The sequence below is a fragment of the Gallus gallus genome, chromosome 2 (assembly GCF_016699485.2).
Source record: "Gallus gallus isolate bGalGal1 chromosome 2, bGalGal1.mat.broiler.GRCg7b, whole genome shotgun sequence".
NCBI lineage: Eukaryota > Metazoa > Chordata > Aves > Galliformes > Phasianidae > Gallus > Gallus gallus.
In genome coordinates this window covers 34,323,987-34,351,777 of record NC_052533.1, presented here as the reverse complement: position 1 = coordinate 34,351,777, position 27,791 = coordinate 34,323,987, and the positions used below count along the sequence as shown (strand labels likewise).

The 27,791-nt window shown below is 40.5% G+C and overlaps 1 protein-coding gene across 12 annotated transcripts; it reads left to right on the top strand.

The window, feature by feature from the left end:
• The first annotated feature begins 210 nt into the window (after positions 1-210).
• On the top strand, positions 211-17,743 carry DAZL (deleted in azoospermia like). 12 transcript variants are annotated; one of them, XM_040674202.2, is made up of 12 exons: positions 211-325; positions 4,576-4,627; positions 9,119-9,253; positions 9,520-9,611; positions 10,875-10,926; positions 12,099-12,165; positions 12,500-12,633; positions 13,181-13,258; positions 13,979-14,029; positions 15,167-15,271; positions 15,969-16,067; positions 16,844-17,743. In XM_040674202.2, exons 2-12 carry the CDS (start codon positions 4,625-4,627, stop codon positions 16,895-16,897), a joined length of 870 nt encoding a protein of 289 aa, XP_040530136.1. In that variant the 5' UTR covers positions 211-325; positions 4,576-4,624; the 3' UTR covers positions 16,898-17,743. The 12 variants fall into 12 exon arrangements, with proteins under 12 accessions (XP_040530136.1, XP_040530145.1, NP_989549.1 ...); XM_040674211.2 differs by lacking the exon at positions 211-325 and having other exon boundaries at positions 4,425-4,627; positions 16,844-16,914; positions 17,305-17,743; XM_040674185.2 differs by lacking the exons at positions 211-325; positions 4,576-4,627 and adding an exon at positions 4,965-5,460 and having other exon boundaries at positions 16,844-16,914; positions 17,305-17,743.
• The last annotated feature ends 10,048 nt before the right edge of the window (positions 17,744-27,791 follow it).

Below are 27,791 nucleotides of genomic sequence, written 5' to 3'. Positions count from 1 at the left end.
CACTTAAGCAATTCCAGATTTCTGTTCCAGAGTGGCACAAAACCTTGGGCCTTAAACGGCAGGGAGGCTCTGCACAGGCTATTGTGCGCTGCAGATGAGACCTTGCTTGAGCACATGAGCAGACCACACAGGATAGCAGGGGGCGGGGGGGTGGCTGGGGACGGGGGCGGGGAATCTGTTTAAACAGAAATAGGAGCTGCTAGCCTGTGAGAGGCTGAGCAAGTCATAGGCTGGCTGCTGACACTCCATTCTGACAGCCATTGCCCTGAGGAGAAAAGCAAAGACAGCACACGGACTCTTAAGTCTGAAAGTTAGACAACTGGAGGTAGATATGACAACAGTCTATAAGGTCACAAATGGCATCAGTAAGGGGAAAAACTCTAACCTCGGCTGTTAAGTCATGACTGAGGTCAAACTAATTATCAGGAAAAAAATGAATCAAAGATTCATAGAATCTTTTGAGTTGGAAGGGACACATGGAGGTCACCTAGTCCCACTCCTCCCACTCCCCTGCAGTGAACAGGGACATCAGCAGCCAGATCAAGTTCCTCAGAGCTCCATCCAGGCTGACCTTGAATGTCCCCAGGGACGGGGCTTCTACTACCTCTCTGGTCACCCTGTTTCAGTGCCTCATCACCCTCATTGTAAAAAACGTTTTTCTTGTATCCAATCTAAATCTCCCCTTTTCCAATTTGAAACCATTTCCCCTTGTCCTGTCACAACAGACTCCGCTAAAGAGTCTGTTCCCTTCTTTCTAATAGCCCCCTTTTAGATACTGAAAGCTTAAACGAACAAGTACCTTTTCCAAACAATGCCAATGCCTGTTGACTTAGTGGAGCTCAGTGCCAAACTACTGTGCAGGCCCACGGACAAGTTGAGTTCAGAAGTGGTCAGAAGAACTTTCAGGAAAAATCAAGTATTATCAAATACTATAAAGCTTTCTCAGTGGCCAAACACAAGGAGAAATAACAAGGAAAAAAATCACACTCTTCTGGCCATGTTTTTGCATCCTTCCTTGGAGCGCTCCTGCAGGCTCTTACAAACAAAAATGCTGAACTAGAGGGACTTCTGATCTGACCATATGGAGCCATCTTTAAATGTTCCTCTGTACTTGTACAATTCACTCACATAGAATGTTTGGATGAAGAATATTTCATACTTGTACAAAACATAATATTTTTTTTCCACAGTCACCCCACATACTGTAGTACAAATTAAATCAGACCTTTTCTTCAGCAGTAATTTGGGTTAAATTTAATTAAACAGTCAGCATTTAAATACCTAAAACTAATCACAATGAATTGCTAGTGTTAAATATAATCTTGGACCACAGAACAAACTGATATGATGACTTCAGCATTGCTCCAGCTGAGATTATGGGTTACTCAAGTATGTATGGTTTAGATGCTGAATTTTCACTGAATTATGTTGTGCCTACTGTATCAAGTTTAATTTATTATCAGGCTAATTAAAGTGTTCTAAAATATTGCAGTTTCTAGAAAAAACAATCCCCTAAGGAATTTCCCTAACAAGTCACTAAATTAATGTTCAAAATAATATTCTCATTTTTGTCCAAGTCAAGGAAATAAAATATAGCTCGAGACTGGAGAGCAGTCCAACGTTAAAGGATCTGGGGGTTCTGGTTGATGACAAGTTGAATCTAAGTCAGCAGTGTGTCCTGGCAGCCAAAAGGGCCAACTGTACCCTGGGGTACTTTAGGCCCAGCATGGTCTGTGTGTGAGGGAAGTAGCTGTGCCTCTCGGCCCTGCACTGTGTGGCCTCACCTCAAGCATTGCGTGCAGGTTTGGGCACCATAATGTAAGGACAGAAAGCAATTAGAAAGTGTCCAAGGGAGGGCTACAAAGATGGGGAAGGGTCGAGAGGGCACGATGTATGGGGAGAGTATATTCTATGTTTCTATGATTAATTTTCATGAATTTCATACACCCAGAAATTTACTGCATCTTTTTAAGAACCTCATAAAGCACAACAAGGAGAAGTGCAAAGTCCTGTACTTGGGGAGGACACCCATCTGAAAAGTAGCTTTGCAGACAAGGATCTTGGGGTCCTGGTGGACACCAAGTTGAACATGAGTCAGCACTGTGCCCTTGCTGTGAAGACTAATGATATCCTGGGCTGTATTAGGCAAAACACTGTCAGCAGGTTAAGGGAGGTGATCCTTCTCCCCTAGTCAGCACTGGTGAGGTCACACCTGTAGTGCTGTATTCAGTTTTGGGCTCCCTTGTACAAGAGAGACATACAAGGGAGACGAACAAAGAGCTAACAAGATGATAAAGGGACTGCAGCACCGCTCCTATGAGGAAAGGCTGGGAGAGCTGGGGCTCTGTAGCCGAAAGAGAAGGCTCAGGGTGATCTTTTGACGTGTATAAACCTGAAGGGAGAAAGAATTTGGAGCCGGGCTCTTCTCAGTGGTGTCTAGTGCCAAGACAAGAAGCAATGAGTGTGAACTGGAACAAAAGAGGTGGTGTCTGAAAATCAGAAACACTTCTTGACTATGCAGGTGATGGAATACTGGCAAAGGTTGTCCATGGGCTGTGGAGTCTCCTCCATGGAGATATTCAAAACCCACCTCGACACAGGCCAAGGCAGACTGCTGCGGGTGTCCCTGCTTGAGTGGGAGACTGAGTGAGATGACCTCCTGAAGTTCCCTCCTATCTCAGCTATTCTATCTACAGAAATACTGAACTCTTTTCAAGAGGATGCCTCAAAACTATCTTACTATCTAAAATATATATATATATTTTAATAGTATTTGTAGCACCTCTTCTAAGACAGGTATGTTCCAATTAACAGCAAACAGGAGATAACTGTTCCTTAAGAATGCTTCTAGTTAGGGCCATAATAGAAGTGAAAAGAGGGCAACTGTTTCCCTCCTCCCCCCCCTCTCCCCCCCCAAAAAAAGAAAAACAAACAAACAAAAAACCAACCCAACCTGGTGTCTGCTCTATTTTGGCACAATGAAACAAGCTTAGATTCAGCAGCTATCACAAGCAGATTTACTCTTTTTGTGCTTTAGAAATACTGGTACTGATGTGTTGCCACTCTTGAAATCAAATATGAATCTATTTAATTGAAAAAGATAAGTATTTTTCCTTCACTGTTGGATTTTATTTTCAAGGTTCCAGACATTTGAAACAAAAATGGAAAAGAGCTGATACAGTATTGTAGAGCCTCCCTTGTTTTTGTTTGTTTTTCCCCCAAGATGAGGGTGGTGAGACACTGGGACAGGTTGCCTAGAGGCTTTGTGTGCCCCATCATTAGAAGTATTCATAGATGGGTTGGTCAATGCTTTGAGCAACATGCTTTAGTGAAAGATGTCCCTGCCCATGGCAAGGAGGATGGACTAGAATATCTCTAAGGGCCCTTTCCAACCCATATCATTCTTGATTCTATTTAAGGAACATTTGTTGCATGAAAACCTATGCAGATGCCTATGTTTAGATAGTATGGTAGCCCCAATAGCTTTACCAAAATTCCCCCTATAGTGAACATAAATATAACATTTTTTTGTAAGAGCTTCTTTATTGCTTCTATCTAAACCAACTCTGAGTCCAAATACATCTAGTGCAGCAAGCTATTCTGGATTATTAGTGTCAGCATTTAAAAAGTTGCACATTTGGTATGCTTTTAAAAACGATAGGGGTATTAGGCCAAATAAAGTAACGTGAGAAAACAGCTTGCTTGTTATATGCACTCCAGTTGATCAGTTTAACTTTGTACTCTTTTTTTCCCCAGATTAATCAGTTTTATACCTTTGAAATTTATAGAAAGTTGCTAAGCTAGCACAGTCAAGAGTTTGTCACAGCATCCATAATGTTCCCTTACCCAGAAGGGTCTGAAAATCTATATATATTCTCAAGAGAAGAAAACAAAAAGTATTTAAAACCAGCTTCCAAAGGCAGTGGAAGCACCTTATTAACATCGAAAAAGAAAAGCTTCCAGAGATATGTCCCTTCTAGAAAGATCTTAACAGTCTAGTGAGAAGGTGTTAGAAAAGGCATTATGGTGTAATGGAACCAGCCTGCTCCAGAGTATCCATATAACATCGGTGTGAGAAAACATTGCCAAAACGTTCAGCTTCGCCTCAAAGTGGGCAACTCTAACCAAAGCCTCCTCAAGCAGTACAACCTCACTGGGCATATAACGCAGCTCTTCTGACAGGAAGGTGCTATCACTACGCTCTCTGAACAGCAGGGCCTCAAACAATGGCCCTACCTAATCTCCTAACAAAGGAAAAGGTTACGGCACACATCGCCCTTCGTCTTCAGCCCTCTCCTGAAACACACGCCGAGGGCTGAACTCTCCCACACCGCGGCGGTGCGGTGCGGTGCGGGCCGGACCAGGCCAGGCCAGGCCAGCGGGGCGGGTGGGGCTTTCCCCGCCCCTTCCCCCGGGGTCTACTTAAGAAGAGCGGCCGTCGAAAAGAACTGCCTCTTTCACACCCCTCTTAAAAAAGAAAAGAAAGAAAAAAAAGACAAAAAAAAATACAAACACAAAAAAGTGGGGTTCTTTAGTATCTGTTTTCCCAACACTCCTATTGTTTTTGTCTTGAAGGCCTCGTTTGTTTTTAAGTGTGCGGGCGCTGTCACAGCTCCGGGGAACGATGGTAAGTCGGGACCGGGGACAACGGGGGAGCGGAGCGGTGGTCGGGCGGGTGGAGAGCAGGGTGTGAGGTGCGCCGGGCCGGCGGGCAGTTGGCGGGGCCTCCTGAAGCATAGCAGCCGCGCTTGGGGCTCGCGTCGTGCCGTGGTGGCAGGGCGGGGGACGGGGAGTCCCGCAGCTGCGGCGCTGCCGCCTCACAGCGCCTTGCGGAGACTCTGAGAATTACTCCCTTTTACAATAGGTTCTAGAATCTTACGTGTACGGTATGAATTTCAGTGATACTGCGAGAAAATGATAAGAAAAGAAGGCTGAGACATGAGTTGGTGTTGTGGTCAGAGGCGTGGTGTCAGGAGGACTTCGAGGCAGGCGACGCGTCGTGCCGCGAGCGGCCATTTTGTGACTCCGTGCACAGTCACGGCCCTTCTACTCCGCCGCCTCCGGTCGGTGCCCCGAGGTGGCAGTTGCACCCGCTCGGCGCTGGAGCCCGGCGTGACGCCTTGCCCTGCGACCGCGGGCTCTCCATCAGCTCCGTCTATTCTCAGCCTTTTGGCACTCCCTCCCCTTTCCCTTTCCCTAAGCCCGTCCAGGCCCGTGACCCGTTTCCCGGCGCCGAGCTGTTGAGCCGCCCGAGCGGACCGTTATCACCTCGGGAGCTCCGGCCCCACCAGGCGGTTTCCGGCAGCGCTCCGCGGGCCCCCAGCTGTGGTCAGCGGGGATGCTGCCCGGCCCCGCACGTGCCCCTTCCATGCAAAGAGACCTTCGTCTTCGAGAGTTTTCTGCGTAATGTGGTCCCCGTTGGGGCGAAGCCTCGCGTCGCTGGGTGCGGGTACAGTTCTGGTTGGTGCTAAACGTGTGCAGGGAAGGGAGCGGTAAAGCGTTCCTGTCGAGGTGACTGTGCTCTGGTACACGAGCCGGCAGCTGAAACTAAACTGGTTGCACACACAGTACTGTTTCTCAAGAAATTATTTATTTTCGGGTTTTTTTACGCACGGTATCTGCTATTCTAACGCTGACACCTCAGCAACTTCCAGACAGGACCGGGTAGTGGAGTCGAGCAGCGCTGCTGTATGGCTCCCCCTGCCGCCTCCGGGCGGGCGCAACGCCGCGGAGCCGCCGCCATCTTCTCCTTCCGCAGCGGCTGCCATGGCAACCGAGTGCTCGTCGGGAAGGCGGGTAGCGGGCGTGAATACGGCGCAGAATGCCCCTTATTTTAAATGAACCCCGTGTGAGTTCACGGAGGAAGCAGTCTGAGACATCAGGAAGCAGTGCTTGTGTGGCCGAAGGAAAAAGTGAAGGTTTTCCTCCCCTAGACAGAGTTGCAGACATCACTCAGGCAGTTCCACCTCTTTTGTTTACCACCCCCTGTTGTAATTAAGGGGTTATTCTATTTTCCTGCCTTGAAGTCGATGCTTTGTGAAACAATGCAGAGAGTAAATTACTTGATTTACCTTGTGATAAAGGAAAAAGGGCTAGGGGGAAAGAAATTCAGCAGGTTGAAAAACTGAATAAGCTGTGAGTCTCTTAACACCTAGAAATTGGTTTTCAAAGTTACTTTGTGAGCTGCAGAGACAGACAGAGAAGCTTTGCTTAAGGCAGTTTTGAATGGTCTAGTCCCTTTAGTTGGACTCAGTGATCCTTATGGGTCCTCTCCAGCTCTGAATCATACAACATTCCGCTGATGCTTGAGCTTCATGGTACGTAATTCATCTGTTTAAGTGTTGTTTACAGTTTTGGGAATTGGAAATGGAGCAGGCTTTGGCTACTGATTCAGCAGCAGTGCAGTTTGCCCGTAGTATGCACAGAAGTAAGGCTGCATTGGGTAGTAAAATAACAATGACATTTTGTGCTGATAAAATAAGGGTGATGCGTTGCTTGAATTGACATGTTTTCTGTTGTAGTACTGAAGGCTTCAAAAATAACTTCGAAAGGAGAAAGACATTGTTTCATGTCTTCATACTGTAATACTTTTTCATCATGTTCACCAGTAGCTCCTTTTTATGTTCTGAGAAATAAGCATGTTAATGCATCTAAAAGCTTATTTTTGATGTTGAAAAGTTTGTCACACTGCTTAAAGAACTTACTTGCCCCTTTAGATATTTAACATGCAGAAGGGTTAAAGAACTGTGTAAGAACTGTATTTTCTTTGAAAGTTTTATTCTACATCATTATTGCGAGAAACTAATGATGTGCTTCTATGGCAGCCAAGGCCGTTTCTTACCTGCATGTCAGCAGTATCTGTATGCCGACCCACTTTCTTGTGCTGATTCTGGCTCTCCTGGGTGCATTTGCTGTGAGCTGCTTCCTGTTGAAAGTTGCCAGAGGATTTGCACAGCCAAGTGAATGCTTTCTTTGAGCTTCGGTCACTGAAACAGGTCCAGAAAGAGGGAACAGTAGATGCTAACAGGTCAGCTCAAGGTTGCTGTGGAGTTGGTCTCATATTTGAGTTAAAATGTTCTTTTTCTGGGGATATGGTCAAATAAGTGGTCTCCAGCTCTCCTCTTGTTTCCTTCTTGCTGTGATGTGTTCTCATGCTAGAAGTGTTTACACAACTGTGGAATGAGCTTGGATCAGAGGCAGTTGTGTTGGAAAACCACAACCCATTTTCTCCTGTAAAATGTTGGGCCTTATTCCCTTTGCAGTGGTGTGAAGAGCTGTCCTGATACAATAGGAAGGAAGGGAGAAGAGTATTCTCTATCTGCGTACAACAGAAGTAATCTGTGATACAATTTGCAGTTGGTAGCATATAATTGATGAAGTAAACAGAATTATATACAAGAACATGGTACTGGATGTGATGGAGCCAGGTACTTCAAGGTCTAGCTTCATTAGATGCTGTTGAACTGTGCTTCTCAGACTAGGTCTTTTCCATCTCCATTTCTGATGGAGATGAAACTGAATCTGAGGTGTATCTGATGCTTATCTGATAGCACAGTAAGCTGATTCTATTGTCTAAAATAACAGAATACTAATCTGGTCAAAACTTGCTCTCTTGATGCTGTTCTTCCTCAAAAACTAAATGTGAACTGACAGCTGTTGGATCTTCTGCAGAGGAGGTGTAAGAGAAGAGATGGAGCAAACTGTCTCTGCTTTTTAGGGGTAGTCTGGTGTTAATTTGGTTCACTCATGTTGAAATCACACATGTGGAAAGCTGAGTTCTAGTTCTGGCGTTACTTAATTGCTGGTTGAATCAGGCCACATGGACAGTTTGGTTCTTGTAATTTTCTTAGTCCCTTACCGGATGTCCAATTTGAATGAACATTGATCACTTGCAGGTGCAGTTTAAATAACTCTGTGTTAAACTTCTAATTTGTTACAATCACGAGAGCCCATTTTTCAATGTAAATTATTCTTAGGTTTCAAAGTATCAGTAACCTCAACTAAATCAAAAGATCTGCCTATCTGAAATAGGGATAATGCTACACCAGGTGAGCTGCAAGGAAAAGGTTATTAATGTTTTGAGATGTCTTAATACAGACAAATGAGCACAAATAAGGTGGTCAAAGTAGTTGTTTTTTTTTACAAGCCAGATAAAGAATGACATGTACATAGAACCATTCATTCAGTTGAGAAGATGTGGAACCAAAGTTTCATCCATCTGAGGTGTATTTCAGTTCTTGCAAATATCTTTGTGTAATGTTTGAAGTGTGTTTTAGAGAACACGTCTTGGTGTCATCAGCAACAAGAAATGGAATTGTGTGGTCTCTGTGAACAAATGATTCCCTAAATAAACAGTAATCCAGAATCCACTTTCCTCTGACCTGAACTGAGTGAGAAACTTTGAGGCTGTGAGTTACGTTCAAGTCTAAAGGGTGCACGTGGAATGTGGGTGTGCGAAGCACATCACCGCTGTAGTTATTCCATTACACCATGTAGATATGTGCAGTGCACTCTTAAGATCCTGCTTTGGTGTGCGCCACTCAGTGACAAGATCAGTCGTTCATATTTCTCTTGTAGTTAAATTGACTAAAACTTTTTTTCTGAGGTGCACATAAAGTGAATATTCTACCAAGACGGTGTCATCTACCTTACAGCTAAATTGTAGTATAACTGTACCATTGTTCCAAGGAATTTCATAAGCTTTACTCACTTCTTGAGCATTACAGGCTTTTGATCAGGAAAATGGAGTTCATTCATTGGATAATCAATTCACAGTGTAGAACTTAAGAATTTCTTGCTTGCATCTAAAAGGAATTGTGTAAAAATTTGAGATGAATAATTTCGGGGTTCTCATTGTAAGTTGGGTAGTAGCAACAATGGTTGTGAAGCTTCCAGTCAGGCAAGGCTGCTTAGTGTAGCCTAGCTTGAGTCTTGATCTCAAAGAAGAGTAGGTTCAAACTTGTCCATTTGAGTGTTCCATTTGCAGTAAGTACTTCCTTTAAGTAATTGGAAAGATGCTATTGATACTTATGGTCTCAAACTGTATCAATAGGAAGATGGAGGCCTACCTAGTAGTGTATTACAATGTGACTGAAATATTTCTGTTTAACCTTTTCAGTCTGCAAATGCGGAAGCCCAGTGTGGAAGTATCTCAGAGGATAATACCCATTCGTCAACAACCTGCCAAGGATATGTTTTACCAGAAGGAAAAATCATGCCAAATACAGTCTTTGTTGGTGGAATTGATATAAGGGTATTTATGTACTTTCAATGGTTTTAAACTACATATGACACGCTGTAGTGGGAAAGAAATAAGAATTTTAACTTCTGGAGGGCTTTTTTTTAATTGGGTCTTTACCGATCTTGAAATAATGCATTATGGTAAGAGAACTTTGAAACAAACAAGAGAGATTTTCCTGGAATATTAGGAGATGTGTTTAAAAATGGTACTTGTTGCTTTAAAACAATTGTAACCGTTTACTGTGTCTGTGAAGTAGTTCAAGACTTGGTTTCTTTTAGATGAATGAAGCAGAAATTCGGAGTTACTTTGAACAATATGGTACTGTGAAGGAGGTGAAAATAATCACTGACAGAACTGGTGTTTCCAAAGGGTGAGCAGAATGTCATTAGTTACTGCTTTTGTAGATGTAATTCTAACATAAATGATGTCTGTTGTTAAGTAGTTGGTCACTTACCATGCTTAAGCCTTTCAAATTGAGATGAATTAAAGTGAAACATGTAAAACTCGACTGATCTTAAATCTGTATAATCTTACAATTGAGAACTGGACATATTTTATGGTGTATCTGTTCAGGGAAAATAGTGTTAATGTCACTCAACCAGTGGGAGCAAAGCATAAAACTTAGTGGATGCTTGTGGGGACTGTTTCACAGGCTGAAATTTTGACTTTCTGATGGCCATAGCAATTAAGCAGCCATCAGTGTAGTACCACTAACGTAATTGAGACAGGGAGTAGACTTTCATTGGGGCAGTTGGACTGCAGTCTTTTGTTGCTCAGGGGTAACTTAGAGGCAATCAAACTGTTTCAGGTGGTGAGTGAAACTTAAAGGATGGTAGAAAGCTAGAGACATTCCCATTGGATATGTAGAAAGTACTCTGATCTGTAGTGAAGAACTTAAGTGAAGATGCCTAGGACTCTGCCCAGTTGAGTTCAGAGGAAGCTCTCCCAGCTTTGAAATTAGACTTGCTTTGCGAGGAAGACTTCACCTCTAAAGATGCACCAATTGTTTTCTCTGAGCAGGTTCCAAAAAGTAGCATTTTTTTTTTCATAGACACATACAGTAACGAGCTGAAAATACTGAGCTTAATGTCTCTTGCCTGGTCTTTGTGGTGAATTCTAATGTGTGATTAGCAAGCATATGTTCTGATTATTGATAAATTGCTGTATGTCAATCAATGGAATACTCTACTGCAGTTCTGAGAATTGTCTCCAATATTAAGACTTAAATAAACAAGAGGTAGTGAGATAAATTGAAAACCTCTTTTGGGATCGCTTCCTCCAATAGTGTAATTATTCCTGTAGTTCCTCCTTTCATTCAAACCTCTGCAGGAAGTACAGAATTTAGTACATACTAATTGAAGGAGCTTTTGGCTTTCTGATGCTACTAATATTAACAGTAGTACTCACTTGAGTAATTTAAATGAGAGAATATTGAATCTGGCATTTAATTCCTTTCATTTGGCCCAGTGTGCTGTCAGTCAGCAGCAAATGTACTTTCATGCTGAATTATATATTAATGTCCTGTTAATATCAGTTAATGTTCTTTTTACTGTTTTAGTTTTTTTTTAAAAAAAACTAACAGCTGTCAAAAAATGAAAATGTAGTATTTGAATAATATTTTTTTTCTTTTCAGGTATGGATTTGTTTCATTCCTGGACAATGTGGATGTTCAAAAGATAGTAGAAGTAAGCTCTTTATGTCTTAAGTTGTCAGAAGAACCTTCTGTATGAAGGTTGTAGGTGTGGTTAGGGGATACCAGTCCCAACTGAGAAAATAAAAAAGACTAGAAGTGCCCCAAAGTAAACTTGCTTAAATATGTTGTGATTTAACCCAGCAGATTGTGAAGTACCATGTAGTATTTTCCTCACTGCACTCCTTCCCAGTGGTATGGGAAGAGAAAAAACAAAAACCCAAAAAAACACCACAAAGTAGAGCTTGTGAGTTGAGATGAAAACTATTTACTAAGAGAATAGGAAGAGGAAAAATGGGTAATGGGGTGTGTGTGTGTATTATCGTTTGCATGTGTATATAAAAAAACAAGTGATGCACAAGCAGTGCTCACCACCCACAAAGTGATGCCCAGCTACTGCCTGAACAGTCGCAGGCTGCATGATTAATTCCCCTTTTCATACTTCTACATGATATCATATGTTATGGAATATCCCTTTAGCAAGTTTAGGTCAGCTGTCCTGATTCTGTGCCCTCCCTGCTCCTTGTTCCTTTGCCCCCTCCCCCTGTTCCACTGGTGGCAGGAGAGTGGGAGAAGCTGAGAAAACTAGAATGGTTCCATGCAGCACTGCTCAGCAGCAACTGGAAACATCAGTGTGTTTCAGTCAACATAGTGTTTTTTCCTAAAACTGAAACAAAGCATCATACTAGACACTGAAGGAAAGCAACTCTGTCCCAGCTGAAACTAAAACATAGCTGCTGCTGTTGATGTATGTTCTTTGTATATCAAGTCAGAAACGAAATTAATGTAGTCCTGGTCTTGGTATGATTTTAAAGTATTGGGTCAGTTGGAAGATCTGGGGGAAGAAAGATAAGTGGCTGCATACTGAGGCACTGATAAAACAGGGCAAAGATTGGCATGGATAGTGTGCATAGAACAGAATGAAGACTGGCAGTCATTAATAATTAATTTAAGGATGCAAGGTTTGTGAAGTTCCTGAGTAGATATACGGGTGTAGTGAGAGCGTTACAGGAGATTAAAGGTAAAAGGCTTAGTCTGTTGAAGGGTAAAGAAAGAAAATGAAGGCTCTTTGAAACTGTGTGTGAGTTGGTGATACTGTAGTATGGAAATAAAGTATGGTTGCCCACCTTACTGATTCTCCAGCTTATGGAATAATGTACTTTTCAGTCACAGATCAGTGTCCATGGAAAAAGGCTGAAACTGGGACCAGCAATTAGAAAACAACAAAACTTGTGTAAGTACACACGAAGTCAGATTATAAGCTTAGTTTTTTCCATAATTAATACATCAACATTCTTGCAAGTCCTTTTTTTTCCTGTGCATTGTGCATATTGCAACTGATGTCAGTTCTAAATCACAGCCTCACTGTTTGTGGGATGTACAGTTTTGATGGTAAAATTGAATGAAGGTTGGGAGCACAATCTGTAATAGCTGAAAATGCAATATAGTTGAGTCACTGAGCTGAGTTTAAGAGTCAAAATGTGGAAAAGGTTTTTTTGCAAGTTGAATTCAGATTTTTATGAAATATTTCTTAACATGTTTTAATATTTTGTTTGCCTTAAAACAAGGTTCTTACATGCAGCCTAGACCATTGGCTTTCAATCCTCCTGCACCGCAATTCCATAGCGTATGGACTAATCAAAATACAGAGACCTACGTGCAGCCTCAAGCTGTGGTGAGCCCACTAACTCAGTATGTCCAGGTAAGATTATTTGTGCTGCCGTTTGGGAACTGTAATTAAATGTTCATGAAAATGTAAGCTGTGTACAACTTCTCAAATCCGTATAAAGATTCAAGTCTCATCTTACCTGCACATTTTTGTCTTGTTTCCCAATAAAGGTCTTAACTTAAAACTACTTGTACTCCCAGCAGGCCTGAAAAATTAATTTAATCATTGATGTCATTTCTTTATAAAACAATGCAGGCAGATGATGCACTTTTTATTTTGAAAATAAGAACTCTTGTAGGTAGAGCATTCAGTTAAATAATAGTTCTTCAGTGGACTTGCTGCTTGTCATGCATCCAGATATTTACTGTGGTATTGTCTTACTGAAATAAACCACAGGCTTTAAAATCCATTGTTTTCAATTGTGGAAGCAGAAGTTGGCTATGGTATTCTTTTCTCCTAATGAAACAAATCATTGTTTTTTGAACTGTTGCTGCCTTTGTAGGGACACTTGTGCTAGTCACAGCAGATAGCATAACACCTTGCTTTGAACTTGAATTTAAAAACAACTTCTATTTTGTAGACGTATGCGTACAGTTCACCAGCTGTATTGATACAGCAGCAAGTTCCTGTAGGATATCAGCCAGCATACAACTATCAGGTATGTAATTCTTTAAGTTGGAGCAGTAAGGTTGTTGGTGTTTTCAGGGAAAAAGAGCCATTTAAGGAAACTTAACTGTTAAACCTATTTCGTGTCATTAGATGAGTGATATTGATGAAAGTATTGAAAGGTAGCAACTTTCATTTCAAAAAAAATGATCATTTAGAATAGTTTTTCTTATGGGACGAAACTTTACACTTGTGCACTGTAAACAAAATCAGCTATGCAATAAACAGAATTGCTAGTCAGACTTAGAAATGGGGGATATATTCAAAAACTAGAAAAATGTTCTCTTGAGCTGTAAAAATGTACATAAAGGTACTTGGAAGTGGGTTTTGAGCTTGTAATGAAATGTGTAGGTTGTCTTTGTTCTTCCAGACTAAATGAGGTAGTTTAGTAACTGTAGAAACTGGAGGTGTGAGATGTTTTGTCAGTATGGCTGCTGCGATTGCACTTAGTTCTATTCCTAATCTTTAAAAGTATTGTTAAATTTGGAATGAGAAAAGGTAGGAGGGGGCTGAATTTGTGGTAGGACAGACCTTGTGCTGAGCACTATGTGAGGTCCGCGTGAAAAAGGTATCATGCTGCACTAAGAACTGTAAGAATGAAAAAATCCACGTGTGAAGTATGATGTGTACATATATTGTGGCTCTTAAAGGGCAGTTACCTGTGTGGGAAATGAATAGATACAGGCTTATCGTTCTTCAATTTCTGTTTAAGGCTCCACCACAGTGGGTTCCTGGGGAGCAAAGAAACTACGTTATGCCTCCGGTAAGTCTGCGGTGTTCACTTTGAAGACTTGTGAATTAAGTGTTTTGATACTTAATCAGACTGTTCGTTTATCAGGTCTGTGTGGTATCCAGTCTATGTAAATCTGTAGTTGCTGATGGTAAATAGTTGTTTAGGTCTTCCCTCTGACGTGGTGTTGGTTTAAATTGTATGACTGAATCAGAGCTATCAGTCTTGCATTGCTACTAGTTAGTAAATTCTGGAATTTTAATATGGAAACAGGATTGGTTCTTCATGCAAAGCTGAAGGAGGAGTCATGTTGTCTAATGCACAAGCTGTATTTTCAAGATCTATAAAATACTACTGGTTGTTCTGGTTCTTTTGTAGACTTGCAAAAGTCTTCAGAATATTTTTTTTACAGGTAATGTTTTTTGGTTCAAGAGCTCTTCTTAGCAGCTAGCAAGGTTGCTACAAGACTAGATGATGCTGATGGCTTCCAAGGAGATAACTTTTTGTGGCTTCACATAAGTGGCATTTGCAGAGAGGAAAATTATATGATACTGCTTTAACAGGACCAGTATTGGATCTTAAATCAGCATCTTCCAGTCCTCACTTACAGTATTCTATTTTTAGAGTACTATTTCTATGAAGTATTTAATAGCTAATATGTTTCAAGGTTGTTCCCAGCAGATGTGTGTAGACTCTGGAAGGTGAATGAGGGAGAGGTGAGAAAACAAAACTTGATGCATGTATATTGCTCTTGGCATTCATTCGATTGTCTCTGATCATATTAGAAGAAAACTTTATTACTACTTAGTTGAAATAACGTGCTCTAAGCTTTGTTTTCAGCCTTTCTGTTTGTGGAAAGTCTGTATTTCTGCTAGTGAGGGAATGTATTTGCTAAATAACTTTTGACAACAAAACCTATACACAGAGGACACGTGTTGAGGAGCTAGCTTTCAAAAGTAATTATAGTGAGGAGGAAAGGCATATATTTGGAAGTATTCTTTTTGGAAGGGGATAGAACTGTCTTTGAAACAGATCAGGATCTGCTATTATCCCACTTATGAAGCTTTACCAAAAGGATAACGTTGCCTCTTGTAAGGTGGGAATGAGTGACAACATAGTTGTGCATATTTTGTGGTGTTACTAAAATACTGCACTATTATAAATATACAGGTTTATACTTCAGTAAACTATCACTACAGTGAGGATCCAGAATTTATACAAACAGAATGTGCTGTCCCAGAGCCCACACAGATGTCTGGTAATAGTCCACAAAAAGTAAGTTCTTTCTCAGAGTGTTTTCTGTTGTTAGCCCTGTTCCCAGGTATTTTGTGTGTGAGGGCTTCGTGGCTTGGTGACGAGATCTTCTGACCTCTTCATCACCCCCTAGAATTAAGGCTGTAATCATCATTTCAGCCATTGCTTAATCCACTATAATTTCTGCATGATTTCAGAAGGCTATCTTGCTTCCTTGAAACTAATAATACCTAGTTTGTAGTGTTTAGGGATGTGTAAAATGTGTTTGTGTCAAGATTCTAGTTAGTCTGATAAGAATTGTGGAAGAATTGCAGCTACTAAAAAGGCAGACTGGGTAGCACTTCCCACCTTACTCAGATATAGGAGTCTCAAGACATGTAGATGGGTGAAATTTATTATTCTTTTCTCTGCTTGCTTTTGTGGAAAGCTACCTCTATTTGGCCAGCAGTTGGTTCTGAATTCCTTTCTTTAAAGGAGACCTGACTGCTCTCCTGTCTGCCTCTTACACAGCTGTACTGGTGTGTCACTGATAGAAACGTTTACCTTGTAAGTGACAAGTGGGGGCGTTGATACCCATTAACAACATTAAAGGGAAAATTTCAGGAAGCAAGAAAACTGAGAGGAGTTCAGAATGAAATGTAAGCCCTGTGACAGACTCACACTGGTAGTAGGGTAACTGATGGAGATGCATCTATAACAATTCTAACTTTTATTTCAGAAGTCTGTGGACAGGAGCATACAAACAGTAGTATCTTGTCTGTTTAACCCTGAAAACCGTCTGAGGAACACCTTTGTATCACAAGAAGACTACTTCAGGGTATGTAGTGAAAGCAAAACTAAATCTCTAAAACCAGCTGATCTTAACTTTGTTCATATACAGGATGTCATGAAGACAAAGGTTTATCTGTACTTGCTTGAGATTTTACTTTTTGTATGTGCATTAAGATGAATGAATGGTTAGCTCCAAATTTGAATTTGAATTCAAATTTGAATTCAAATTTGAATTTGAAATTGCAGAAATTGAGTTCAGTGGATTTAAGTGCATTGATACAAGGCTGCATAAGAACTGCTGAGCAGTCAGCTATTGGATATTTAGAGCTAATCATCCCTCAGGAGCAATCTGCTGAAAGGTAAGCAGATTGCATCTTGTAAACGAGAAAGCAGAGTTAAACGTTTGTGGTCTTTGCTCCACTTAAGTACCCACTGTGGATGTCTATCTGTACTTTTGGTTAAAAAATAGATAATTTCTACAACAGACTGTAGTTAGGTCAGTACCTGGTCATCAGGTATTAATGGAAAGCTTTTTGCTGTGCATTCAATCTTCATAGAGGTCTGCTTTCCAATTACATTCTCTTGTTTTAAGTATAACATTGAAACTCAAATATAAAAGCCTGCTACTTTTTTTTTTGTTCTAAAAAGACAGATGTGGACTAGGCACCTGTACTGTGAAACCAGAATAGAGAAGCTGTTGGGCAGATTTGAAGAGGACTGAGTAATATAGAGAATGTCTTGAGATATTTGTGAAGCATTTATTGCTTTATTGTGATTGTTGTCTAGAAACATGGGCTTTTTCTGTTTTTTCTCCTATTCCAGGAGAGGAGGGCACATCACTTCAGAAAAGGAAGAGCAGTGCTCAAAAGTGTTTGATGAACAAAGACTTTGAAGTACATAAATGTATTACTTTGATGTTCCTACAGTTCAGTTTAGTAAGATGTGTAGTAAAAAAGTGTAACCTTGTTCAAAAAGTTGCTTCAAGTTGATGTTTGTGTTCTGTTTTACCTGTTCCAGAATAGCTATTTTTGCTTGAGAAGTTTGAAGTTGTAAGAGTTGAAATATTTCCAGGTTTTATTACTAGCTTGCATGCTTTTCCTGCTAACTAACTGAAATGCTAATCTTAAGGAATTTATATGGGGAAGGGGAAAAAAGAAAAACACTTTGTTTGGTATGTGTGGATTTTCTTCTGAGCTTTAAGGTACAGTTTGTTGCATGTTAAAATTTAGTTCTTATTAAACCACAACTTTAAGTTACTAACGTCAACCAGTTACCTCTTGCAGTTCAAAAGTTGAAGCAGTTCCTTGTCCAAGATGGAGTATTTTAAAACTGAGCTCTTAATCAGTGGAACAGAAGACGTCACGGTGTAACTCAACTGAAGCCCTTTAAGTCCCGGTTCTCTTTAGACTACCTAATCAATGTCTTTGTTTGCTAACGACAGTTTATCTATGTGAATCCTAAAATTCCTATATGTAACTTAAGATGCAAGAATGTAATTAGTTACATTGGCTACTCAGTGGAGTATGATTATTTTTTTTTTTTACTGGATTAATTTTAGCAATACCTGTATCTTAAAATTGTGAGAAAATACTGCATTTAAAATATGCCTAACTTTGTGATGCAATATGTTAATCAAAGAATACATGTAAGCATATTTTAATAATAATTATGTAGATTTTAGTCATGTATTTTGAAACAATTAAAATTTTTAATTTTGACTTACCTTCCCAGTGTGAGTGACATCCTAATATAATACTTCTAAATCTTAAGCTGCTTTGAGAAAGGCATGCAGCGTATTTATTGAAGGAATTGAAGATTTCTTACCCTACATAAGAATTCCAGTTAGGACAAGTTTATAGCAACAAACTTTCACGTTTGCTGTTAGTTCCTACCTGCGATTTTGAAGGAGTACAACTGAGAACAGCACTCAGTCTTGTATGTGTGTTGGGTCCTAGTCTGATTCATTTTTCTTATTGCTACCCTTATACCTCAGTCTCCAAGTAAAAAAGGAAATAACTCCTCCTTTGTAGATGTGTATATGTGAATGAATAGAATGGCATGTCCCACTTCAAATGTCTAGAAGTAGATGTTGGTGAAACATGCAATAAGAGCTGAGTTGCTCTGGACCTGGATAGTGGGCTGTAAGATACAGCACAGGAGTGTCCCAGGACTGTTGTTCAGGAGTAGGAGTCAGGGGAGGGAGGCAGGGCTTGGGGGATAGCAATAATAGTTGGTGCCGTTCTCCATAAAATTACTCAGAAGCAATGTTCTGGCAGCATAAATCGACATAAAGTTGTTAACTTTTTTCTCTGCTCAGACTGTTCCTATCACTAAAGATGCTGTGTCCTTAAGTGTGTTTCCATACTATCTATCACCATGTTTTTCCCAACCTATTGCTTTAATAGTATTGTTAGTTTGATATACTTAACTTCTTCCGCGTTTCCAGCTTCTGTGTAAATGGTTTTCAATGGTACACAATTAAACTCCACATACAAGTAATCTGGAGTTTTCTGAGTACAAGGACCCTTTCCTTTGCAACTTTAAGTACCTAAGCAGCAGCCGACTTGGATTGTTACATCTGTGATGTCAGTTTATTGATAAAGGTAATTGTTTCTTTGCAAATGCAGAATTCATTTTGGCTTAATGTTCTAGTTGGCTTAATTGCCTTGGGATGTATTTTCTGCTGCTGTTGATATAAGAAAACATGATCTGCCTGTATGTAGCTTTCATTGAAGAGTCTCAGCACCAAAAGAAGAGATAAAAACAGAAGATATCTAAATAAAGTGCAAATTTCATGTTTATTTGACCAAGTGTTTCCAATAAGACCATCTGGTAAGCAAGTTGATTGTTCAGTATGTTTGAAATGGCTGGTGCTAGATATGAGTTGTTCTTATAAGCATGCTGAGAAGGCTTATAGTGAAATGCATAGCTCAAGCCTTACAAGCACCATTTATTTTCTCTTCCATTAGATCGTGTTGAGCTACTTCTGTTAGCCGTTTCTCACCCGTAGGAAACACTATCATTTTTTTTATTCCCATCTGGGAATTGTACATTTTGTGGCATATACCATTAAAAGTAACAAGTTAGAACTAAGAGCATACATCTTTTAATGTTTGTTGGAAGTACCCTATAAGCATACTACAAAAGTAGTAGGTAAATCTCCTTTGTGTTGCATTTGGAAAGTTAAAACATCTGTTTACTATGGCTGTAGCTGAAGGCATTTTGAAAGTAGGTGCACAATTAGCTGCTTGCGAGTTTGTTCTACCTGTATTAGTAAATTGAGTGGACTGTGTTAATTGGGAGCTAGTAGGTGCAGCAGTGGGTTCTTCTGGATATGTCTTTTTTTTTGGCTTGTGAAAGCAAAGAAAGTTTTTCCTGACCTATCCCTATGGCTTAACCTGGCAGGCACAACACAGCTGTTTGCTCAGTCTCCGCTTTGGTGGGATTAGGGAGCGCAGGGCAGGGGAGAGGATGGGGGAGGAATTTGGGGGTCAAGATAAGGGCAGTTTAATAGGGAAGAGACAAAAATACACAAAACAAATGGTGTGCAATTTGCTCACTGAACAGCACTTCGTCCGCCTGGCCAACTCTGCCCAGTTTTAATCAGTATGATGCCATGTGGTATGAAATACCCCTTTGGCCAGTTTAAGTCAGCAGTGTGGCAGCATCCCCTCCTAGCTCCTTGTGAACCTCAAGCTTCATTGGTGGCAAGGTGGCACAAGAGGCAGAACGTCCTTGGGTCTGTAGAAGCGCTGTTCAGCAATAACTGAAACATGGGTGTAACTGTTTTCCTCCTGGATCTAAAGCATGGCATCATACCAGCTGCAGTGAAGAAAATTAACCATGCTAGCAGAAATAGGGACACTTGAGTATGTCTTGTGTGGGATCCAAAAGCATGCAAGTTTCCTGTAAGTAGTAAGGCAGCTTTTTGCATTAGTTTTGTTTTTGCATTAGTTGTTTAGGTAAGCTAGCAAAACAGTGTTTGCATTTACTCGGTGTTACGTAGCTAAGACACTCGATTGTTTTATGGTCCTTTAAGTGAAATGTCCAAGTGTGCTGTTTGGTTCTGTGGCCTTTCAGACTCTCAAGCTTTGCCACCTGACAGAACTAGTCTTGAAATGAGGCAGTCAGCCAGATGGCATTCTTGGATCTCTGTTGGAATGATAGTCTGTCTGGCACAGGCATGAATTTTCTGTCAAAATGGAAATATTTTTTTTTTCTTTCTAGGTATTTGAGCATTAAACTAAGATGCCAAATTCTATCTTACATGAAGATTATCTGATACTTGAATGCTACAAAGAAAAAAGCAAATGTTCCCTTAATTGTATTTTACAAAGTTTTCTTATGAGTGTCATAATGAAGCAAATATTTTCTGAGTCCACTCATCTGTAATGAGTGGACTCTGAGCCTGTAGATGTCTGCAGGAAGGTGTTGGTGGACCAGTATTTCAGGATAGGTGTACTGTAATTCAAAGGCTGCAGAGTCTGCCACTTTAAGTCTGAGAAAGTAATGAATTAAAAGGATTCAGATTGGAAAGAGTGAGTGTCAGTAAGTATTATCTCTGCAAGAAAGAAGTTTGAGTAGCTTCACAATCTAGATGGGTTCTTGCTTCATACAGTATTTCATCCCTGCTCTCCAGTTTGTGATGAACTTTAAACTTCTGGGCTGGGGAGGAAGGGGAAAGAAGAGGGTGTGGGGCAACTAAAGTACATTTGAACTGCTACTCTTTTTAGGAGGACACCAGCTGAGTTATTCCAGGTCTTTGTTAATCCCGTGACTCTTCTGGCTTTAGCTACTGTGGATGGACGTTCACGGTACATGGGAAAAGCTTTGAATTTATATACTTGGTACTCAAAACAAACTGGTGAGAAAGGATTGTTCTTTTAGTTCACAGTTGGGAGGCTCTATTAAGTGCAGTAATGAGGAAGACAGATTTTTTCATTTTAAAAATACATTACTGTAAAATATCAGAGCTAAAAATGTGGGAGTCTGTATCCATGTAGATAACTGGTCTGGAGTTGTCAGCATAAAGCGACAAAAATGCTCTCAGAGCCTCAAATATGTAATAAAGATATTTGCTGCAGAAGGTTGTGGGTTTTGTCTGCATGGTGGGTTGGACTCAGCAATCTGTATCTGCCCGGTGCTGCTTCAGCTGGGTTGGATTCTGTAACAGGAGACAGCTCTGTAATCTTCCTGTGAGTTACCATCATTACTTGCTTATATTGTTAATATTGTTCATTATTGTTCATAAGTCAGTTGTATACACTTTAAAGTAGTGTCTGAACTATTGAGAATGTTGCTTTCTTTTCCCTCTGTCTCACTCAAGATGCTGTAAGTCTAACCTTATACTCTATATACTGTTTATTTTAATTTTAGTTGAATAATGTTTTGAGTAGTGCCTGGTTTTGACTAGGATGAGCTTAAGGACAAGCTTAACCAAATGCTTTTTTTCTCACGTTTATTTTGTGCTGGTACCTTTGGTACACTAAGCGTGTTCACTGGGTGGTCTTTCTAGGACAATTTAGGACTAGAACAGCCCTTTAAGAGGCTATTCACGCTTTTCTCTGGGAGAAAAATGGTGCTTGAAAGTCAGATGTTTTGGCCTGTAGGGGTTAGTGGCACTACTTGAGTGGGTTGGGCACATGCTTTCACCTGTGGCTTTGGAAGGATATAAAGATGGCTCTGTGACATATCACATTACCTTTACTATGTGGCTTCTGACTAATGTATGCATTTGATTACTAAGGTGTACTACTAAATCATCTTCCATCTTGCGCGCTGAGATGAAAATCTCTGCTGAAGTCACCAATGACTGGGAGAATAGCCTCTTCAGAATGGTTTTGTCACTTGGCACATCCTAACTGTGCTGCAGTGAGCAGTTGCCTTGTGATTTAGGTAGGTCAGTAGTCTTCCACGGACGATAATTTGACCATAACCATCAGAGGGCTCACACCATACTGTATTAAAAGATGGCTCCATAGTTAAGAGAAGTCAGATAGCAGTTCAGCTACAAATATCTTTGGGTGAGTTATATGTAGTACTGTAGACAAACACACTGTGAATGGTTTCCCTTATTTTCCCTGCTATGGAGTCAGTTTGTTACCCTTATTTTGAAAAATAGCAAACTTACTTGCTTACAGCCCCAGAGGTTTAAAAACAAACAAAAGCTTATAAACAAAAGTATTCACCTTGTTGGTATGAAAATATTTCTCCTATGCAGTGGACTAATGTGCAGTTGTAGTTACAGCAGTAAATGTTAGGAATGCTAACTGAGGTGGTTTTCACTTTCGCTAGAGTAGAAATCTTTACACTTGGAGTTAAGCAACTTACTGATCTCTTCCACATGGGGAAATAAAGTTGTGCCAACGGATCTTTATTGATAGTATTCTTACTGTAGATACAGGACTCCATCTATTTTTGACAGGGAATGAAGTCTTTGTGGTTGTTCTACACGAATGTTGCAGTAGCTTCCACAAAACTTGACAGTAGCACCTATCTCACGGCTACAATGGGTCTTCATTGACTTAAGAGACAGAAATGATTTCTCTTTTAGGTCTGTGGCAGTTAATTAAAGTGTGATTTCTGCTAAGAGGTTTTTAAAACATTTTTTTGCTAAGTAAGAAAAAAATCAGTAATATCAATAGTGGTAGTGTTTCAGTAGTACTTTAGTGCAGCATTGCCTGGTAGGACGTTGTGGTATCTAGGCTGATCGGCTGCCTTTCATTGTGCTTATGGGGGACTTGGTAAGGGACAGAATGCTCAGGAACTGCAGGCTACTAGAAGGTGAGGAGGTGCTCTTCTGTTCAACACTTCAGACCAAAGCATGCTTTCTAATGCTGAGACAAATGCTGAACATCTCTGTCACAATAATGGAAGCCCAAATATGGAATGCTCAATTCCACTGCTACCTGTAACTTGATGTATATTGGCTCAGCTTTTATCTACTGCATTTCTATCTAGGCAGTTAAAAGAGGCCCAGGCTTGTGCTGGGGCATCAGTGAATTGAAACAGCAGATAAACTTTGAATGATACATCAGCAAAGCCTTGTACACCTGGAAAGAATATTTTCTAGGTTTTTATATATTTATACTCAGGACTACTAGAGAAACATTTCTTGTCTTTACTTTGCTGTTTCACTTTGAATTGAGCAAGCATCTGACTGCATTTTCAGGAGTTCCAGGGAGGCAGGCAGGCAGGAAGGTGCATTGGCCTCTGAAAGGTTCCTTATTCATGCCTTTTCAAAGGAGTAGTTCCTATACCTGGTCAGCACAAAGCAGAGTTCCTCTGACTATATGAGATTTGGTTACTGAGTGGTGGCCTGTATTCTTTCTTTAGAATAAACCAACCTTTAAAGCTGTTCTTTCAAACAGCGCTCTCAAAAATGAGACAAGAAATTTTACACTACAAACTTTGACAACTCTTTCCCATCTTTGAGTCTTTCAAGAAGCCATTTATGTGGCTGTGGTGGAGCCGCATTTGTATGGCGACTGAGTTTGGGGTGCAGCTGGAGATATATAGGGATTGTGAAGGTAGATGAGGAGTTCACTGTCTTTGTAGTAGTTCTTAGCTGCATTGTGCTTTGTGATACTTCAGTGTGCTCTATACGGATGGATGTTACATGTTTTGGACTGTTTTATAACCATCTCGATTTTACTTTCCATATGTTAATCGTCGTGCTGTTGGACCCAGCTGTGCATCCTCTCCCTAGATTGTACCAGTTGCCATGACAGCGTACAGCAGCTGGCTGGTGGCAGCAATAGGCACGTGACTTCTTTGATAGCTGTCACAATGTAATGTAGTCATCAGCCAGCAGGTGGGGCGTTAAGCTAACAAAAACCTACCAAATACTGTAATTTAGAAACGTTTTTCTTGTGGAATACTAAAGCCTGTCCTTCTGTAGTAAAAGCTGTCCATTGCAGAATGTAGTAATTAGTACTGTGGGAGAACTCATTTGTGCATTTAAAAATGCAGCTGTAAGAAACGCAGTGAGTACACTTCATAGAGCACTGTCAAGTTGCAATGTGATGGATGAAGCAGAAAGACTGGGTGTGACAGGTTTGACACTGGTTCTGAGTGTGTGGTCAGGATAGAGCTGGGCACTCCATAGGGAAGCAGGGCAGGTAAGCTTAAGCCGCAGACATCTGTAGCTGAAAAATTCCTATTAATGTATCTGTAATTCTTTTCAGTTCCTCTATTAACCTGTAAAATGCTTATGAGTCAAATCCTTTGCTGAACTCTATAATATTTTGAAGGAGTATAGTAAAAAAAAAAAAAAAATTGGGGTTCTCCTTTCTGTTTCCAGGCACAACTATTCTTATTATATAGTCTACAATAAGAAACAGGGTTTACAGAGGAAAAAAAGGCATGCAGCAAAACCTGAAAATCTCCATTTATGCTGAACACGTTCGTCAGACTTCATTTCTGTTCCTTTTTCTTATTGCTGTGGGCTTGAAATGAATAAGAACATGGAGCACTTCCTTAAGCTTGATACTTATTTGTGATCTCTGCCCTTATAGATGGAACCTGGTAATTGACAGCGGATGGGAACTCAGCTGTGTAGTTCACCTGTGCTACCAGCGCTCAGTGTTTGCTCTCAGTTCTTGGTGTGTTTCCTAGGCCTGGGTCCCTCTAGGTTGGTTGGAGAGAAGGAAGGGAGTCATATAGCAGAAATCCCAAATTATTTCATTTTCTGTTGCTAAGTCTGCTGTCCATAGGGAACTGTGAGCTCTCTGAAATGTTTGCTTTCTTGGGTGACATTTTCCGATATGTATCCCATGTTGACTTATTATGAAGCTAACAGCAAACAGACTCTGAAAAGAGTTTTCATTTAGATATCTTTTTTTGCTGTTAGGAAAACGCCATTGAAGAAGCAAAAATTATGAAGTATTATTTTGCTGACTTTCTACACTTTTATCTTGAGCAAATCTTGGTTAGGAACCATTACACCTGGCCAGATCAAGGTTTGCTTGGGTCAGAGTTGCGGGCCATTGTCAGAACAGCATCTGTACGTGGAAAAATAAAAGGCAAGAGATCCTCAAGAATGTGCTCTGCTTCTGGCAGATTGGGGCCCAGGATTTCTGAGCTAGAGGTCATCTTTGATCCTTCCTTTTGGCGTGTACTGAATCAATTAGCAAGGCAGGCTATAATAGTGTTATTTTGCCACAACACCATAGTACAGCTATAAACAAAAGGAATTACTTGCTATATGAACCCTGTGTTTTCATCCTTGCCTCTACAGACCTAGTAATATTTTACTTAAGTCCATTAACATGCAGTAAAGATGTTAATAAAAAAAAAAATAAGGCTATGAAGCATTAGGGCTCTTCAGCAGGTTTTTGCCATGCTTAGTGTTCTTAAAAATAATTTCTATTCTGTAATAAAAAATAAAACATGCACAAAAAAAACCCTGTAATATGTGCCTAAAAGAAGGTGGTAGTAGCTAACAGTGTATTTGTGGTTGAAACTTATCTAGAAGCGCTGAGTATTTGTTTTGTGTGTAGTAGCTTTCAAGCGCTGTATGCATGCTGCCTAACTACCCAAACATCCACTGTATAGAAGAAGTTGCTGCTGAGGCCACAGGTAGCGTTCAGATAAGGTAAGCTGTGTGAAAAGATTCTTGTAACAAATGTATGGGACAGGTAGTTAGTGGTGACTCTCACAGTGTTTCTTCAATTGAGTTCTTGTGGCAGATCTTGTTACAGCTAGTAGAGTGATCTCTTACTGTAAATGGCAGGGGTCTGTCTGTGTTTTGGCAGCAGGTGATGTATTCTCCCATGCCAAGACAGCCTGTTTGGCTTGCAGAGTGCAGCTTCAGAAACTATAAAATTCCTATTTGTGTCTGTTCCTTCACATATGTGCAAGTCAAGGATGGAACAGAATTGTATTATAGTACCAGTTACTGTTTTGGAGAGAATGATTTCCAGCTTGGAAAACAGGAATCTCAAATCTACTTGGGGACATCTCTGTTGCAGTTTTTAGCATAGGAGCTGCTAAGAGTGTATTTGGCTCAAATGTCCCCTTCGTATGCCCCCGGCAAGAAGCACTGGGCCAGGGTGGGAAACAAGTCATCTTTATCCTACCTTATCCAGGAGCAAAGTTGATTCTACTTTCATCTAAATTAAATCACATGAAGGGTCGAACTTTAGTTTCCTAAGAGGTCAAAGAGACTGAAATTTGCAAATTTGATTTCTGTGATACTTAATTTTTAATAATCTTATGATCTCTTCTTTCATCTAGTGTGTTATTCTTCATACCCAGTGATAAAGAGAAGGTGGAACTAGCTGGGAAAATGCAGCTGCTGTGACCAGACACACAAACATCACCAGTGTTTTCTTACTGCTCTTGTTAATTATGAGAAGGGTATGCTTCAAATTTACTGAACTGCGAGGTCAAGGGTGAAACTTGCAGAGAGCAAATACTGTTTGCTGAGTGTGTAGCAAGCAGAATAAGAGAACTGTAGTGAGTTTTGTGCCTTTTTTTCATCCCAGGAAGCTAAAATAATGTGTAGATGATAGCTTTTATGTTACAGTAGGAGTTAGCTACGGTTTTCATTTACTGGTATAAGATTATAGATAGGCAAGGTTGTGTCTGTGGAAGTGCAAGGAAGTGTAGTGTCCATATTTATCCTGTTCTAGAGCTAGTCACTTGCTTTGGTAATTTGTCCTGTGTTCATGTAGTTTCTCATCAACACTGTTGGATTTCCATCTCTGGTGTCACTGATGATAGCGTAAGGCTGTTTAATACATAATTAAATCTATTTATAATGGAACTATCTAGATCTGTATGATTGTAGTTTTAAAAATCTGAGCAAGTCTAACACATAGCTGATGTGCTTTTCTCCTCGTACCTAAGCAATGTCTTGAAGGCTAGTCTTGTTCTGACATCTTATTTCTAGTTAGATCTGGCTTAAAGTGCTTTTTGGTGCTTTCACTGCTTCTTAGGAGTCTGTGTTAGATCCTGTACTAGTGGTATATTCAGCAATCAGCTGTCTTCCTTCATCCCTATGTGAATTTGTAATGATTGGAGTCTTGGCTGTGAGGTTTTTAACTCAGTCTTGCAGCATGTACAAAACTTCTCCTCACAGTTACTAATTGGATTTTGTCTTTAAAAGAGAATTTCCAAAAAATCTGCATTTCTCTTTAGATTTCCCTTTGCTGCAAATCCTAAATAGAGCTGCCTGAGTCTTCTCAGCCTTTCACCTTAACAACGTTGCCTGTGCAGGAGAGGCACTTCCAGGGGTGCTGAGGTATTGAAGTACTCGCAGACCACGCTGACCCATCTTAAGTCTCTTGTCCCAGTTATTGTCACTCAGTGCCACACTGTCCCTTATACTGAACGTATGGGTGTTTGTGCAGCTGTACAACTGCTTTCTTTTGGAGAGTCCACCAAAGCTTGTGAAATTGTACTAACAACTCCACATTCTGAGATACTAATTCCAGCATAAACCAAACTGTACAGTATGCACTGTAGCTTCCCATTTCCTTCTAGTATCTCTCCCTGGTAACTAAGGTTGGGTCTTGGTCCAGTGCACTCACTGAAACTGCTCACATCAACTGTTTGGTCTCCACTGATGTTCAGCAAGTGCTGATGAATGCCATTTTTTCTGCATGGAGGAGTTCAGTGACACACCCCTGCTTCATGTGCATTTCCAAGTTGGATGCCATCTTGTCAGACTGCCCCTTTAATGCCACCTGTCTCATTGCAATAGAATGTAATATAATGTTGGCAGAAGGGTTCAAACTCTGCTGCCATACTACCAACATCTGCCTCT